Consider the following 14679-nt stretch of genomic DNA (forward strand, 5'->3'; position numbering starts at 1 on the left):
TTAAAATGATACAGATAAATCTACCATGATAGCAATCACTGCTGGATTTTTCAAAATGACAGTCTGCTTATAACAGAGAATACCACAATGGCTAGTCATAGAAAGTTCTAGCCTTAACTAGCCATGTATGAGTGTACCATACATTAAAAATATTTATTTGTGCACCATTGCTTCATAAGCAGAATGATAAAAGCCGTTTCTTTGTGAATTAGGAATTCAAGATTTAGTAGGAATGCCTCATGTGTGATCCACTCCATCTTTATACTGAACTTGGCTCCAACAGGAGAGAGTGAAGGGGCACAGGATGGGATAGTGGAAGTGGATATGAAGATAGGATATTTTCAAAATTTGGTGTGTGAGTTCCATGCAGAGCACAGGCCAAAACAAAATTTAAACATGGTAAACCTGCAGTGAACATGTTCAACCCTAGCACAATTTTAGTAAATTGAATAAAATGTAGCCTTTTCATACCAGCAATATATACAAATTTAACTCTGTGAATGCTAAATCCATCTGTTTTCTTATGGAGCCTAACTTACAGAGATGCTCAGATATCACAGAAATCAAAGATGAAAAATTATAGCTCAGTTTCCAGATTGTGCTTTGGATACACATTCTATTCTTCCATTCTTTACATATACATCCTTTGTAACTTTAATGTATGCATAAGTATCCAGATCTGAGTTGGAATAAATTTAAGGTTGCAGTTTTAAGAATTACATTCAGGTAAAGTCTGGATTAACTGTTATCCAGGTTTCATCTTGTACTGCTGTGCATAAATGAATATGTGAAATTAAATTGAACCTCCTTATCTAGTTATACTGATCCTAATTCACATTTGAGACTTATGTTGACACCAGTAAGAGTTTTATGCACAGATCAAATATAAGATTAGGTACTTATTTCTAGGCTTTTATGTTTTTCAGTTAGAATTCCTATCACAGTGTTGTTGAATACATTTTTATTTCACAATGAAACAGAAATTGTATTGATATATATGTTTGTGACAGTGCACACAATTAAAGCACCAGAATTGGTTAAATTTTCTTTCTCCTACTGGTAACATATATTTTAAGAAAATTGCACAGCATCGTGCATATGCTAAATCTGAGCACCTCTCTTTGCCCTTGTATGCAGTAGCATAGAGAAACACAGAATGGATACTTCCAGGCTTTTTTAGAAAATTGCCACTGAAGAGGCAGGCAGTGGCCCATGGTGACTTGAATGCTGAACGAACTCAGGCCCCACAGTGGCTTACTACAGGACCCTGGGTCAGAGCCGTGCCAGGCCAGTCACTTTGCGTATGAGTTAACTTACAAAGTCCTTGATTTAAAAATAGTTTTAAAAGTATTGGAAAAAATAAAATAAAAGTTATTGCTCAGTTTAGATAGATAAACTCATTTTTCAAATAGATAATCGCTTATCCAGCATACAAAGGTTTAGCCCAGAGAGACTTTTAAAAGCACTTGTACATAAAAAAGCACCTGCACCTCTTGGCTTATAAGCAAAAAGACAGTATTGATTCCCAGCAATAACTGATCTGTGAAGCATATTCTGTACCTTTAAAACTATGATATATATATATATATGCACGCAACATGTTTTACCAGCTAATAGGCATACTTACCAATAGTCAGGCTAGATGACATTGTGCTTTAGTTTCCACTGCCCTGTGCCATACTTTCTTTAAAGGGACTTAATTACATACCAACATTATTATTACAATCACATGCTCCTTCTTTCACAGTGTCGAAAAGGCAGAGTGCATTATGTTGAAAAGTTAGACAGAAAAACTTTTTTCCTAAAACTTTGTGCTGTAAAGGATAATACAGTAAGCAAGATTTGTGGTATTAAAGAGAAAAGCGCTTTCCATTTTCCTAAGCAATTAAAATATAGGTATTTAACATGCATTACTTTCTTGTGAGGAAGATTTATGCTCCACACTAGTGAAACAAATAGTTTCTTGAAGTGTTTTTCATACAGAACATGTGAAGAAATCAGTCCTTCTGCAAAACTCCTGAATTATTTTGAAGGGTGGTATCAGTCATACGAGTATAAATCCCATTGTTTCAGTGGGGATATTCTGGAATTACACCAATAAGGCCAAGATTAAAATGGAGCTTTGCTTGTGTTCTGTATGAAAAAAGAAATCACACTTATTTAATAAACTTGTATATCTTTATGGGTAAAAAAATGCAACTTACCGTACTGAATGATATGTGTACTTTTATAACATTAAGCAGAAGGGAAAAAACCCACTAAACAGAAGGGAAAAACAAGAGCTTAGGGAAATAAGGTAGAAAGCACCCACCTTCCACATAGTTGTCTTCTGTAAGCACATAACAGGGAAGGAGAGAAAAGGAAAACATTCATTAAGCAGCATGCAGACTGGAACTTGCCATTGCATGTCTTCATCATGCAAGGCATCAAACACAACATGCGAGTGCTCCATTGCTACAATCCAGAGGGAAAAACAAAAGCACCAGGGAAGCAGTGTTTCTTCTATTTAACAAAATTTAGGTGATATGAAATAAAACAATACTGTTTCCAAAGTGCAAAAACTGTACAGGATTTACTGCAGCTCTTTCTAAGTTCAATTATTATTAGTCATTAATCAGAGGATCTTCTTGTAAGACTTTTATAACTGTATATTTTAAAGCCATCAGTCATTTGTGATAGGGATTCTAAGTTCATTTGCTTCTACTTTCCCATTCTGAACTTTCCTTAATGACCTGTATGAAGTAGACAATTTTAAACAGATCGAACAAGATAGATAACTTAAGTTTTAGAATACGCTGTGAAGATGTTACCACAGGCAGCATGGCTGATCCTGCACTCATTACTGAGGCACTCACTCTAGTCATTGGGTCAGATCTCCGAATCCAGTGTGGAAAAACTGTCACTTAAATTGGGTGGAATAACTCAGAATTGTAGGATCATGTCTCACAGCACTTGTCAGCATCAGAAACTTGCAAACCTTAAAAAATCAATCAATTCTCTGCCTAGTACAGCTAGCCAAGGCCACAGCAATCTGAGGCACGGGTTCTGCCCCCAAATTAGATCAAATGGCATTTTGGCTAAGTAAAGGCTGCTATCAACAGGCAATAATTTGGCCTTTTATCCTGAGCCCAACATCAATATAGGGCACAGGAAAGAAGGTTCCCCCAAAGCCTACAAAGTATGAGGGGACTAGGAATTGAGCCTCAGCTAATGAAGTGGACAGCATTTAAAGTTAGGAAACAAGCTCGGTGTCCTAGTACTCATGCTAGTCTCTATAGTCCTCAGCTCCTCCACTAGGTAGGTGATTTTGAGGGAGTCTGTCTCTGTTGCCCATTATGATTTTCACTGAGGAGAGGATAGGAGAGAGTACAAAGATATCTCAGGGGAGAGAGAAAATGGGAAAGGTAAAATAACAAAGGAAAACCAACACGGAAGTCAAGGAGATGGACTGTGCGAAACCAACAAAGAAACAGGGAAGGGTGACAACACAGCAGCCTGACTGCTTGGGACATCTCTTCCTGCAGTTTGTGCCATCTCCACCAGCACTTGCTGGGGAGCAAGCACTTAGAAGTCATTGCAAATTGAAGCCCAGTTCTGTCATTACAAGTCATTTCTCATGGAGTCTTCCTATAGGAAAATACCTTTTCATGTGACCATTAAGAAATGTGATCTAAACTAATTTGAATATATTGTAAACTAGGAGTCAGTAAAACGAGCTACACAGAACTGGGCTCAATGATATTTCTTAAGCATAGCAATTTCCTGCCAGAATGTGTCACTCTTCGTAATGAAAAGCCTTTATAAGTTAATGCCAAAAAACACTGAAAAATCTCATCATAACTAGACAGTATTCCAATAAACAATTTGAAAAGTTTACCACTTTAAAAATAATAACTACTATAAACAATGAATACTAAGGGTTTAAGTCTCTGAGTTTTTAGTTGCAACAGTCATAGGTTAGACCAGATAAAGTTATTTGGCTTAAGATATTATAAATTGCTTTTTCCATGCACACACTCTAAATTTAGACTTCTAAAATCTCACTGCCTGAAATTTTAGTTTGTTATGAAAGTGGAAAGGGTACGTACTGTTTCATGCATTTAGGAAAGTAAGAGGCTGAAGAGAAAAAAAATATGAAAAGCAGTATGCCTGTTGTGAGTAAATACCTGAAGATCAACAAATCGAATAAAGTTCACTGAGAAAATTAAAAACACACAATTTCACAAGACAAAGATATTGTTCTATATGTGTATATGTTCTATACACGGTGTACATTACAGTGATATTTGGGCTATTAGAAATAGCTACTTATAGCTAAACTTTTCTGGAAGAGTCTTCTTCATTTAACTGCATATAGTAATTTCCTTTCTTTAAGTACAAAATCCCCCAAACTTAATGAAAAATAAATTAGTTGTTTCAATTGTAGTATAACTTCAGGCTCCTTCATCTAGTCCTGGCTACCACAGTGTTGGTATATTGCAATACCAATACTGCAATGACATCCTTTTTGGTGGCCACACTTAGCTTAACATGATTACTTAAAACCAACACGTGAACTTGCTGAAAGGCCAGTTCTGTTGCTCATGATGTCAGAGTCAAAGGGAGAGTTCTGAAAATGACATCACAGGCAGCATCAGATGGTTAAACTCGTCTGGTTACAGAGTTTAGCATATTCTGTTTTATATCATGGGCCCTATTCTTTGCAGTGATTGGTATGTATTTTTTGATGACTCTGCCACCAGAAAGATTTACACTAGCTGAGCAGCTTCCCCTAACTATCTGATTGATTAAACTTTTAAGTGATAGTAAATTAATCTGTCAAAGCATTTTGAATTAAATAAAACTGAAAGTGTTGAATTCCTGCTCTGTGAATAAACCAGCATATATAGCCAAACCCCTATACACTAGTAAACAGCAATGAAAATTCATTCCTCTGCATGTTTTTGTCATGGTAAGTTAAACCATCTTAAACAGCTTTGCAATCTAAGAAAAAAATTAGTTCAGCTTCTTTATGGTACTTTACAAGGTTTTTACGTTAGATTAGCGTTGGGCACTACTATTTATTTAAGGTGTTTTTTCATGATGGCTTATTTATTTCCATATCACTAACACTTTGCTTGACTTTCCTTATTCCCATTTTCTTGGCATGGCCTATTGTTCTAAGCAGAGACTAAGAAGCCAGAAGACCCAAATTCTAACTGCTTTTTATTCGTTTTGCTTACTCCAGCCACTCTTATTAAAAAAAAAATAAAAAAAGGAAAACTCTTTGAAAGCCACGTATACTATCAACATCTCAGTTTTGCAGTTTGGAGGGAACAAAATTTTCCTCATTTAAATCAGGAGTAACTGTATTTATGTCATTACAGTTGCACTGGTGTAAAATTTATGTACTGAGTAGCTCTGTTGGCATCAGTGGAACCAGAGGCTTTCAAGACCCTAAGTGCCATCTCCTATCTGCTGTAGGCATTGGCACAGAACGGCTCTTAGCCTTTTCTGCATCAGCTGATCATACCAATGATTTTCACCAACGCACAGCCCAGGTATGAGACAAGGGGCTAAAAGGGACTGTCAATGCAACGGCGGAGGAGCAGAAAGGCCTTATAGCCTCCACTAGCAACCAGATGACTGGCCAGAGAGTTAACTTTCTCTTCAGCACTCTGACTTCTAGTAGATGTGAAAAGTCCTCTGTTTTCACATTGCACAGAGCTACTCACTTGAAGAACCAGACAGGTCTTCATCCACTGCAAAGGCTTATTTCCTAGACCTTCCCCCACCCCCACCAACAACGATACTGTATTGCACTGCTGATTTCTGCGTTTACAACGTAATTCCTTTGGCTAAATTCTGCTCTCAGCGCTACTGGTGTAATCCGTTGATTGCACATATTGAGCCAAATATTCAGTTGATTTAAATCTGGTGTGACATCGTTGAAATCAGTAGAACTATACAACTTACACAGGCTGTGAATCTGGCTTATTATCTTCAGATGAATTGTCTCAGGCTGTCCCTACTGAACTGAGAACAGAATCTGCTCCATATTTTTTGCAGCAAAAGCCCAACCAATTGTAATTATTTTAGCATATTACTATGATTCAGTGATATAAAAATGGGAACCATGTTTTTACAGGATATTTTTATTAATTCAAGAATCATTTTAATATTTGGTGATACTTCATGGAAACCTTGATTTTTTAAAAAAATAAGTGACTGTTCATATGTTTTGTGGTTATTTCTGCTATTACATTTTTTTCTTCTGCTAGAGTATTTACACCTTAGCCACACACAGAGCACAATATTTGTCCTGACAATTATATAAGAACAGTATTTTCATGATAAAGAGATGAAACAATACATTAGTATTTGGAAGTTACAGAAATAGCATTCTAGAAATAACATAATAAGAAATAGTGTATTAGAAGTGGCATTTTTATAGGTTCTTTTTCCTCATCAAAATTATAGTTCAACATCACTTTTGCCAACAATAAAGCATATAATATACCACAGACGTAGTTTATGAAATTTTGTAAGATATTCAGTAGTACACATAGTGGGGAAGTAGCCTGAAATAAAGCTTATTTTTATGCAGGTGTCTTGCAATAAAAATGATGGCTAGAAATTTAAGATACGATATTTTAAGATTGTTTCCCCAAAGAATAATGCATAGATGTACTTCTCTATAAATTTATCTACTTAAAAATACTGTACTGGAAAATGTCATTTCAAGAGGCAGCTTTTTCTATGGGACTGCACCCAGCATCTCTTGTATACTGTAACTTAGCCTGTCACATCAGTTTCTCAAATTGTTAGAGCAACTGTTTTATTTAACACGTGGTTCAAAAGAAAATATTTGGAAAGGATATGAAAACATGAAGTATGTTATAAAGTATGTTATAAAGCATGAACAATCATAGTCTCAATAATGATGAACTAAAGCAATACATTGAAAAATCTGTGGCTATTAGCATTGGCCTTCTCAAGTGCTGTGTATCTGACAAATTCCACTAGGATTATTTGCATTTTTTTGAAATGTACTTTTGAAAAACACTGTAAATATTGATTGTAATTATTGACTGTAATTATGAATAATTAGAAATGTATTATAAAGATACCTAGTACAGAACTCTGATTCTGTTGCAGCCTTCTGCTTGAATATCGAGTAAATACAGAAGCAGCATTTCCTACAGCTGGGCCTCATGGAAGAAAATTTGGGATTCATTCACAAAATCTGCAAATCCACCAGAATCTAGGGAAGAGGGCCCAGGAGTTCCTACATTTCCACATGGCCCCATTAGATCTGAAGTCAATGTACAGCCTCTCCCAGACTCCACACAGCTTTGGGTGGACCTATTCAGAGGACTTTCCAGTGCAGTGGATAGCAATATAATATAACAGGGATTCTATTGATTTTTTTGGTGGAAGGAAGAAATTTCAGAGTAACAGGAGTTTGGTTCTGTTCTAGCTCCATTTTCTATCTACATCTCTGTGAAGATCCCTTCTTTTCTGGAATGCCCTGTACGAGACTCTGGAGAAAGGTGTGATACAGTCAGGAGCACAGATGACCTGTCTTGACCAAAAATGAGGGCAAGACTTTCTGCCAAATGAAGATCATTAGGGCACAATTAGATGGTTCTGCCAGTTTTGTACAAGGCAAAGCCATCATCCCAAATTGAGTACATCTCTCTAAATTCTACTAACATCCATGAAATTACTCTAGGTGAGGCCACTTTTTCTAGACAGTCCTATGTATCCCAAGTGCATTGAGAATGAAATAATGACAATATCATTTTAGTTAAGCTACTGTAGATGAGCTCCTAGTGTGAAGCAGCAACTAAGGGGGGCAGTGCAAGTCTTGAATGCACAGGCAAAGAAATGACGAACAGAAATAGAAAATGGCATTACTTTTTGTGGCATAACTAAAACCATTACTGTGTTTAGTTCCAGTGCTCATATATTTAAAAGGAAGTAAAAAATGAAAGAGATTTCAGAAAAAAACTTTTCCCACAGTCATTCATGGCATTAAAAACCTAAGAAAACTCAGCAACGATGTCTTACAATGAAAGCCCTAAGATGCTTGATCTATTGAATACATCAAAGATGCGATTAAGAGGTGTCTTGAAGCCAGTCTGTAGCTATCAATGTCGGGAGGAAGACTCTTGTTACCTGGAAGTCCTTTCAACCAGACAAATGCTGGGATCAAGAATCAGAAAGTTCAAACTGGAAATAAGACAAAAATTTTCAATAAAGATAAAATAAGCACTAGGAATACTGGGAAATTCTTCCCTGAAGTCTTAAGACAGAGCCTTTGTCTAATAGAAACTGTATATCAATCATTGCTTTTGGGCTGCATTGTAGAAATTCTGCCTTTTGCCATTTAGGAGGTCAGGTTAATATTTTCATAGCCGTACATTCTGGCCATAACTTGCATGAATCTATGAATTTTCTCTAGTCAAAGGAGAACAGAAACCAAGCATAAACAGCAGCAAATACTTTGACACCCTGTTAAACACAAAAATGTTCAAATAAATTGTTTTTTCAGAACCAATCTCTGCATCATTTGCACAAAGAGCTCACTGAGAAATGTTTCCCATGAAGAATTCAAATATAATGGGGGGAAAAAAAATCATTCAGACAAATCGTTACTATTGTTCCCAATGGGAAAATACCCCCCACTCCCAATTTACTTCTACACCCTGTAATATTTTCTAATACCCTCTCCAGTTGTCTGCAGGTGACAAACAAAATCAAAATCAAGACATAATTAAATTAATACTCTTTCTGAGGCAACAATTTTTTGTGCTGTTTAATTCCTATGCAGCTTTATCACTTTTCTATTGTTTATCATCACAAGTGTATCAAATGTGAAATCACTCAACATTGCTTTAGTTTAATGCTATTAATCTATGATTATTTTATTGTTACACATTTTTAGATATTGCATATCTGAATAGACTTGTGCTTTTTTGGAGCCACAGTAGTTAATAAATAAGCACACCTTTGATACTTATATCTCCTTTTTCTCTACTACTTCCTAGAACTGACATTTTTGGAAAGTTACTTGTCCTCTTCTTTTAGTAATTTTTACCATACTTCTAAATAAACTTGGACTGACTCAGGGGAGAGATCATGATGTAGATATAAAAATGACTGCTGTTTAATTATATTACAATCCCAAGAAATTTGACTTTGGCCTTATTTTGCCACCTCATTAAATTTAATTCTTTTTCTCCAAAATGGGTCTGGCTAGTCTCAGATGTACTAAATTTCAGACCTGCTTGCAATATGTCAATGCTTTAAGGAAATTTGCATCAGTCACTGGGACAAGTGTTCTTGCATCTGTGTCATGGCTGCAGTAACCACAAAGGTGGAATCAAAGGTTTTTTAATAATTGAATTTAGTAATACTAATACTAGAGATAATGAAAGGAGAAATAAGTCATTTGCATAAATGAAGACGAGTCAAAGAACCACGCTCCCTCCCCAGTGATTTAATTTCCATGTATAAGCAGAAAATGAAACACAGTGTAAATCTACATATTTCACTCAGTGACCAGATATTCTTTAAGAACTGCTCCTCTTTTTCCATTTAGCCTCTGGGACTATTTCTCTGGATTGGAAACATTAAATTTCCATTGAAAATCTCTGGGATTTGTGCACTTTACTTTGATTTGTGCTTTTAGACCTCTTCCTTGTAATCACTAGAGGTCTTATTTCCTATCACGGAGAATGGATAGACTAACTAGAATTAAGGACTGACTGTATATGGTCCACTTTACATAGGATGTACATCTTACCATAACTCCTCTTTTCTTCCTAGCACTATTATTATTCCTTTGGATTTTCTCCAATTTAGCCCTGCTGGGTAAATGGCATGAAAATATATTTTCAGGATATTCCTATCAAAACCTTTCATACAGAATTAACTATTCTGGCTGGCAGAGAGTAATGGCAAGAACAGATTATGTTCTATAAAAGTGATGCAGGGTGATGCAGGTATTTCTATTTTAAGAATGTCTGTTTTGAAATTAATTTGAAAGATTCATAAAATAACTTATTTCAACAACTGTTTCTTAAAGCAGTGAAATGAGGAAATAAAGTTTTTTCAGAATTATTCATGCTTGTTTTGGTGTACATGAGAGTAGAAACTAGCCCAGTAAATCTCATTCCTTGTTGCGCTGTGCTTTGTGTAGTCAATTATGTCTATACAAGAGGCTGCAAAATCAGGCCCCAGTTACTATCAGAAGAAATCAAATCCCTGTCCAATCATCCTTTCAGCAAAACTGGTCTCTTAGACCCATTAATACAATAGGATTAGCTGAGCTGACAGTGAGTAAAAACGCTGTGCAGTGGCTGAACGGCAGAAGTAATTTTCCAACTGGATGGCAGCTTTACAAAGGTGATGATCCAGTGGATAACATGAGCAGGACACTCAAAGGAGGAGAGGTCATGTTTTTTATCCATGAGAAGAATATTGTTTTTAGACAATGCTTCCTAAACCTCTTCTACTGGTTTTGTATTGTATGGTGAACTGGCAGCTATCTACACTTTCACAATCTCTACTGTGTAAATATAATATTTCTCCTTTGTAATACTTACTAAATGGTGATGACATATGACTGCACATTCTGCCCATCTGAGATATTCACTCAGGCCCTGACTCTGTAGCTTTATATTTGTGCCTTCCTAGACTAGTATAACACCAAAATTAATAGGACTGCATGCAAAGCTAGCCATATTTGTGTATTCATACAGTGTCTTTATACAAAAGTGAGGAATGTTTGTGTGCTATCAGTGATGCTATGACTTTAACACAAGTGGCTGAAGACAATTTGGTATGAAGTGTTCCTCAGAGTTAGCAGCTAAAAAATGTAGGAAACACACTGTACACAATTAAAAATAGAGTAACAATATTCAAAATCACTTTGTTGTACAGTTCTTTAGCTAGTCACCATAAAATTTTCTTGGCTACTACCGAGATTCATTTTGTGGATGTGAACTGAGCTGAACGTGCTTTTGGAAGCCTTTATAATGATACAGAAAAACTTTCTGCTTGTTTAAATGGGAATTTCCTCTGAAGTGAGTGGAGCTGTACTCTGGAAGTCAGCATGCTGTAACCAAGTGTTTAATTTGACATCAAATTAAAATTTAATCACAGCTATCTGTGACTGCGAGTGAACAATATGGATATCTCTATTTTTTTTAAAGAACTGAACTCAATTTTCTCCTTTACTAGTCTAAAATCATTTCAATGCTAATGCTGAAAGTTATTCTGATTAATTTGTAGTTATAGATAATGACAATGAAACTAATTACAAGAAATTTTATAATTTTAAAAAATCAACATTTCTTCATTGAAAATCTGGTCATCCTTAGCTAAAGTAAGAATTGATATATTTTTTATTTCCTTCATAGATTTTACAGGAACTGAGCAACAATATTCTTTTTTTGTAGCCATGTGAATGCCTGGATTGAACTGCCATGGGTACAGAGTACTTGCATACATCGCAATCAGGAAACATGCTTTGCAGCAATTCTTGATTTTCATTAATCACTTTGATATGAATTGGTTAAACAGTTATTTTCTTGACATAAGAATATATATGGTAACTTTTATAAGGCTACTAAGTGATGTAAAAAGCTTGCAGGCATTAGTTTAGAATAGGTGAAAAAGGTGGCTCCTGACAAGGAGACACTGTACCTGACATGCTTTTGCAAAACCCTGATTGCATGTATATTATGGCTAGCTACATTAATTTTTCATCTATGACTGTTCCTATTTCAGAACTGCACAATTAAAATTTCTAGTGGTAGTAGATGTTTCAAGACAGTCACATTTTGCGGACATCTATAAAATGAACCCAAACCAAGTCAGAGGTAGTTCTCTTCCTAACAGTTTAATCAATATAACAGAATCACAGATTCACAGAATCACAGAACAGTTGGGGTAGAAAAGACCTCTGGAGGTCATCTGGTCCAACCTCCCTGCTCAAGCAGGGCCACCTAAAGCTGATTGCCCAGGACCATGTCCAGATGGCTTTTGAATATCTCCAACGTTGGAGACTCCACCACCTCTCTGGGTAACCTGTGCCAGTGCTCAGTCACTCTTACAGTAAAAAAGTGTTTCCTGATGTTCAGACAGCACCTCCTGTGTTTCCGTTTGTGCCCATTGCCTCTCATCCTGTCACTGGGCACCACTGAAAAGAGCCTGGCTCCGTCCTCTATGCATCTCCCTTCGGGTATTTATATACATTAACATGACCCACCCTGAGTCTTCTCTTTTCCAGGTTAAACAGCCCCAGCTCTCTCAGCTGGGACTCTCATAGGAGAGATGATCCAGTCCCTTCATCATCTTTGTGGCCCTTGGTTGGAGTCTCTCCAGTATGTCCATGTTTCTCCTGCACTGAGGAGCCCAGAACTGGACACAGTACTCCAGATGTGGCCTCAGCAGTGCTGCGTAGAGAGGAAATATCACCTCCCTTGGCCCGCTGTCAATGCTTTGCCTAATGCAGCCCAGGATACCATTAGACTCCTTTGCCCCAAGGGCATATTGTTGGCTCATGGTCAACTTGGTGGGCATATTGTTGCCTCATGGTCAACTTGGCGTCCCCCAGGGCCCTAAGGTCCTTTTCTGAAAAGCTGCTTTCCAGCTGTGTCCCCCAGCATATATGGGTGCATGGGGTTGTTCCTCCCCAGGTGCCACACTTTGCAATTCTCCTTGTTGAACTTCATAAGGTTCCTGTCAGCCCATTTCTCCATCCTGCCAAGGTCCCTCTGGATGGCAGCATGACCTTCTGGTGTATCAGCCACTCCTCCTAGTTTGAAGGTTCTCCTCCTTACTGAGGTACACTCCGCATCATTATCCAGATCATTAACGAAGATGTTAAACAGGATCAGACCCAGTATTGATCCCTGGGGCTAGTCACTGGCCTCCAAGTAGACTTTGTGCCACTGATCATCATCCTCTGGGCCTGGCCATTTACACAGTTTTCAAGCCACCTCACTGCTCATCTAGCCCGTACATCAGCAGCTTCTCTATGAGGATCTTATGGGAGACAGTGTCAAAGGCCTTACCGAAGTCCAGGTAGACAACATTCAGTGCTCTGCTCTCATCTACCAGGTCAGTCAATTCATCATAGAAGTTCATGAAGTGGGTCAAGCATGACTCACCCTTCGTGAAGTCATGCTGACTACTCCTGATGATTTTCTTGTCCTTAATGTGCCTGGAAATTGTTTCCAGGATTAGCTGCTCCATCGTGTTCCCAGGGATCTCAGTGAGTCTGATCAGCCTGTAGTTCCCTGGTCCTCCTTCTTGCCCTTCTTGAAGAAGGGGGTGACATTGCATTCTTCCAGTCTTTGGGTACTTCTCCCAGCTGCCATGATTGATCAAAGATTATCGAGAGTGGCCTCGCAATGACATCTGACAGCTCCCTCAGCACTTGTGGGTGCATCCCATCAGGCCCTATGGACTTATGTATGCCCAGTTTGCTTAAGTATTCCCTGACCTGATCCTCTTCCACCAAGGGTACATCTTCCTTGCTCCAGCCTTTCCCCTTTGTCTCTGGGACCTGGGATTCCTGAAGGTTGGTCTTGCTAGTAAAGGCTGAGGCAAAGAAGGCATTCAGTACCTCAGCCTTCTCCATGTCCTGTGTCACCAGGTCCCCCATCTTGTTGACAATGGGTCCACATTTTCCCTGGTCTTTCTTTTGTCAGTAATGTACTTCTAGTAGCCCTTCTTGTTGTCTTGGACATCCCTGGACAGATTAAATTCCATTTGGGCTTTGGCTTTCCTAATTTCATTCCTGGATGCTTGGACAATGTTTTTGTATTCCTCTCAGGCTATCTGTCCTTGCTTCCACCCTTTCTATGCTTCCTTTTTGTGTTTGGGTTTGGCTAGCAGCTCTTTGTTCATCCACACAGGCCTCCTGGCATTTTTGCCTGACTTTGTATTTGTTGGGATGGAGGAAGTGCTTGGAGGAGGTGATCCATAAATATTAATTGGCTTTCTTGAACCCTCTTCTCTCCAGGGCCTGATCCCATGGGACTCTTCTGAGCAGATCTCTAAAGAGGCCAAAGTCAGCTCTCCTGAAGGCAAGTGTTGTGAGTTTGCTTCTCACCCTCCTCTGTGTCCTCAAGATACTGAACTACACCATGGTCATTGCAGCCAAGGCTGCCTTGATCTTCACATCCCAAGTGAGCTCCTCCTTGTTGGTGTATGAGGTCCAGCAGAGTACCTCTCCTCATTGGCTCTGCTATCATTTGGAGGAGGAATTTATCATCAATGCACTCCAGAAGCCTCTTGGATTGCTTATATCCTGCTATGTTGTCCCTCCAGCATACATCAGAGTGGTTGAAATCCCCCATGAGGAACAGGGCCTGCAAATCTGAAGCTCCTCCTATCTGTCTGTAGAAGGCCTCATCCACTTGTTCTTCCTCGTCAGGTGGGTTATAGCAGACACCCACTATAATGTCACCTTTGACAGTTCTTGAAGTATTCCTTGTTACCTTTGTTCCTTTCTGAAAGAAATTACATGGATATATATTCTGCTGCTAATCTTTAATCATTCCTTCTCCAAGTGATAGAGGAGTCAACGAGGAGAGGTGCTATGCTGGACGTTGTTCTCACCAACAAGGAGTGGCTGGTGGGGAATGTGAAGCTCAAGGGCAGCCTTGGCTGCAGTCACCA

At 38.1% G+C, this 14679-nt stretch overlaps 1 protein-coding gene across 18 annotated transcripts in view; it reads right to left on the reverse strand.

The window, feature by feature from the left end:
- NRXN1 (neurexin 1) overlaps positions 1 to 14679 on the reverse strand; it is a 728334-nt gene that overhangs the window by 646906 nt on the left and 66749 nt on the right. For 11 of the 18 annotated variants that reach the window (XM_072858462.1, XM_072858464.1, XM_072858475.1 and 8 more), the window contains exon 2: positions 2312 to 2329. The exons of 6 other annotated variants lie outside the window; for them this stretch is intronic. In XM_072858462.1, coding sequence (XP_072714563.1) covers positions 2312 to 2329 — 18 coding nt within the window. The remainder of the gene's footprint in view (positions 1 to 2311; positions 2330 to 14679) is intronic. One more of the 18 variants, XM_072858465.1, reaches the window with a different exon arrangement.

Source organism: Ciconia boyciana, chromosome 3, assembly GCF_034638445.1.
Source record: "Ciconia boyciana chromosome 3, ASM3463844v1, whole genome shotgun sequence".
Classification (NCBI taxonomy): domain Eukaryota; kingdom Metazoa; phylum Chordata; class Aves; order Ciconiiformes; family Ciconiidae; genus Ciconia; species Ciconia boyciana.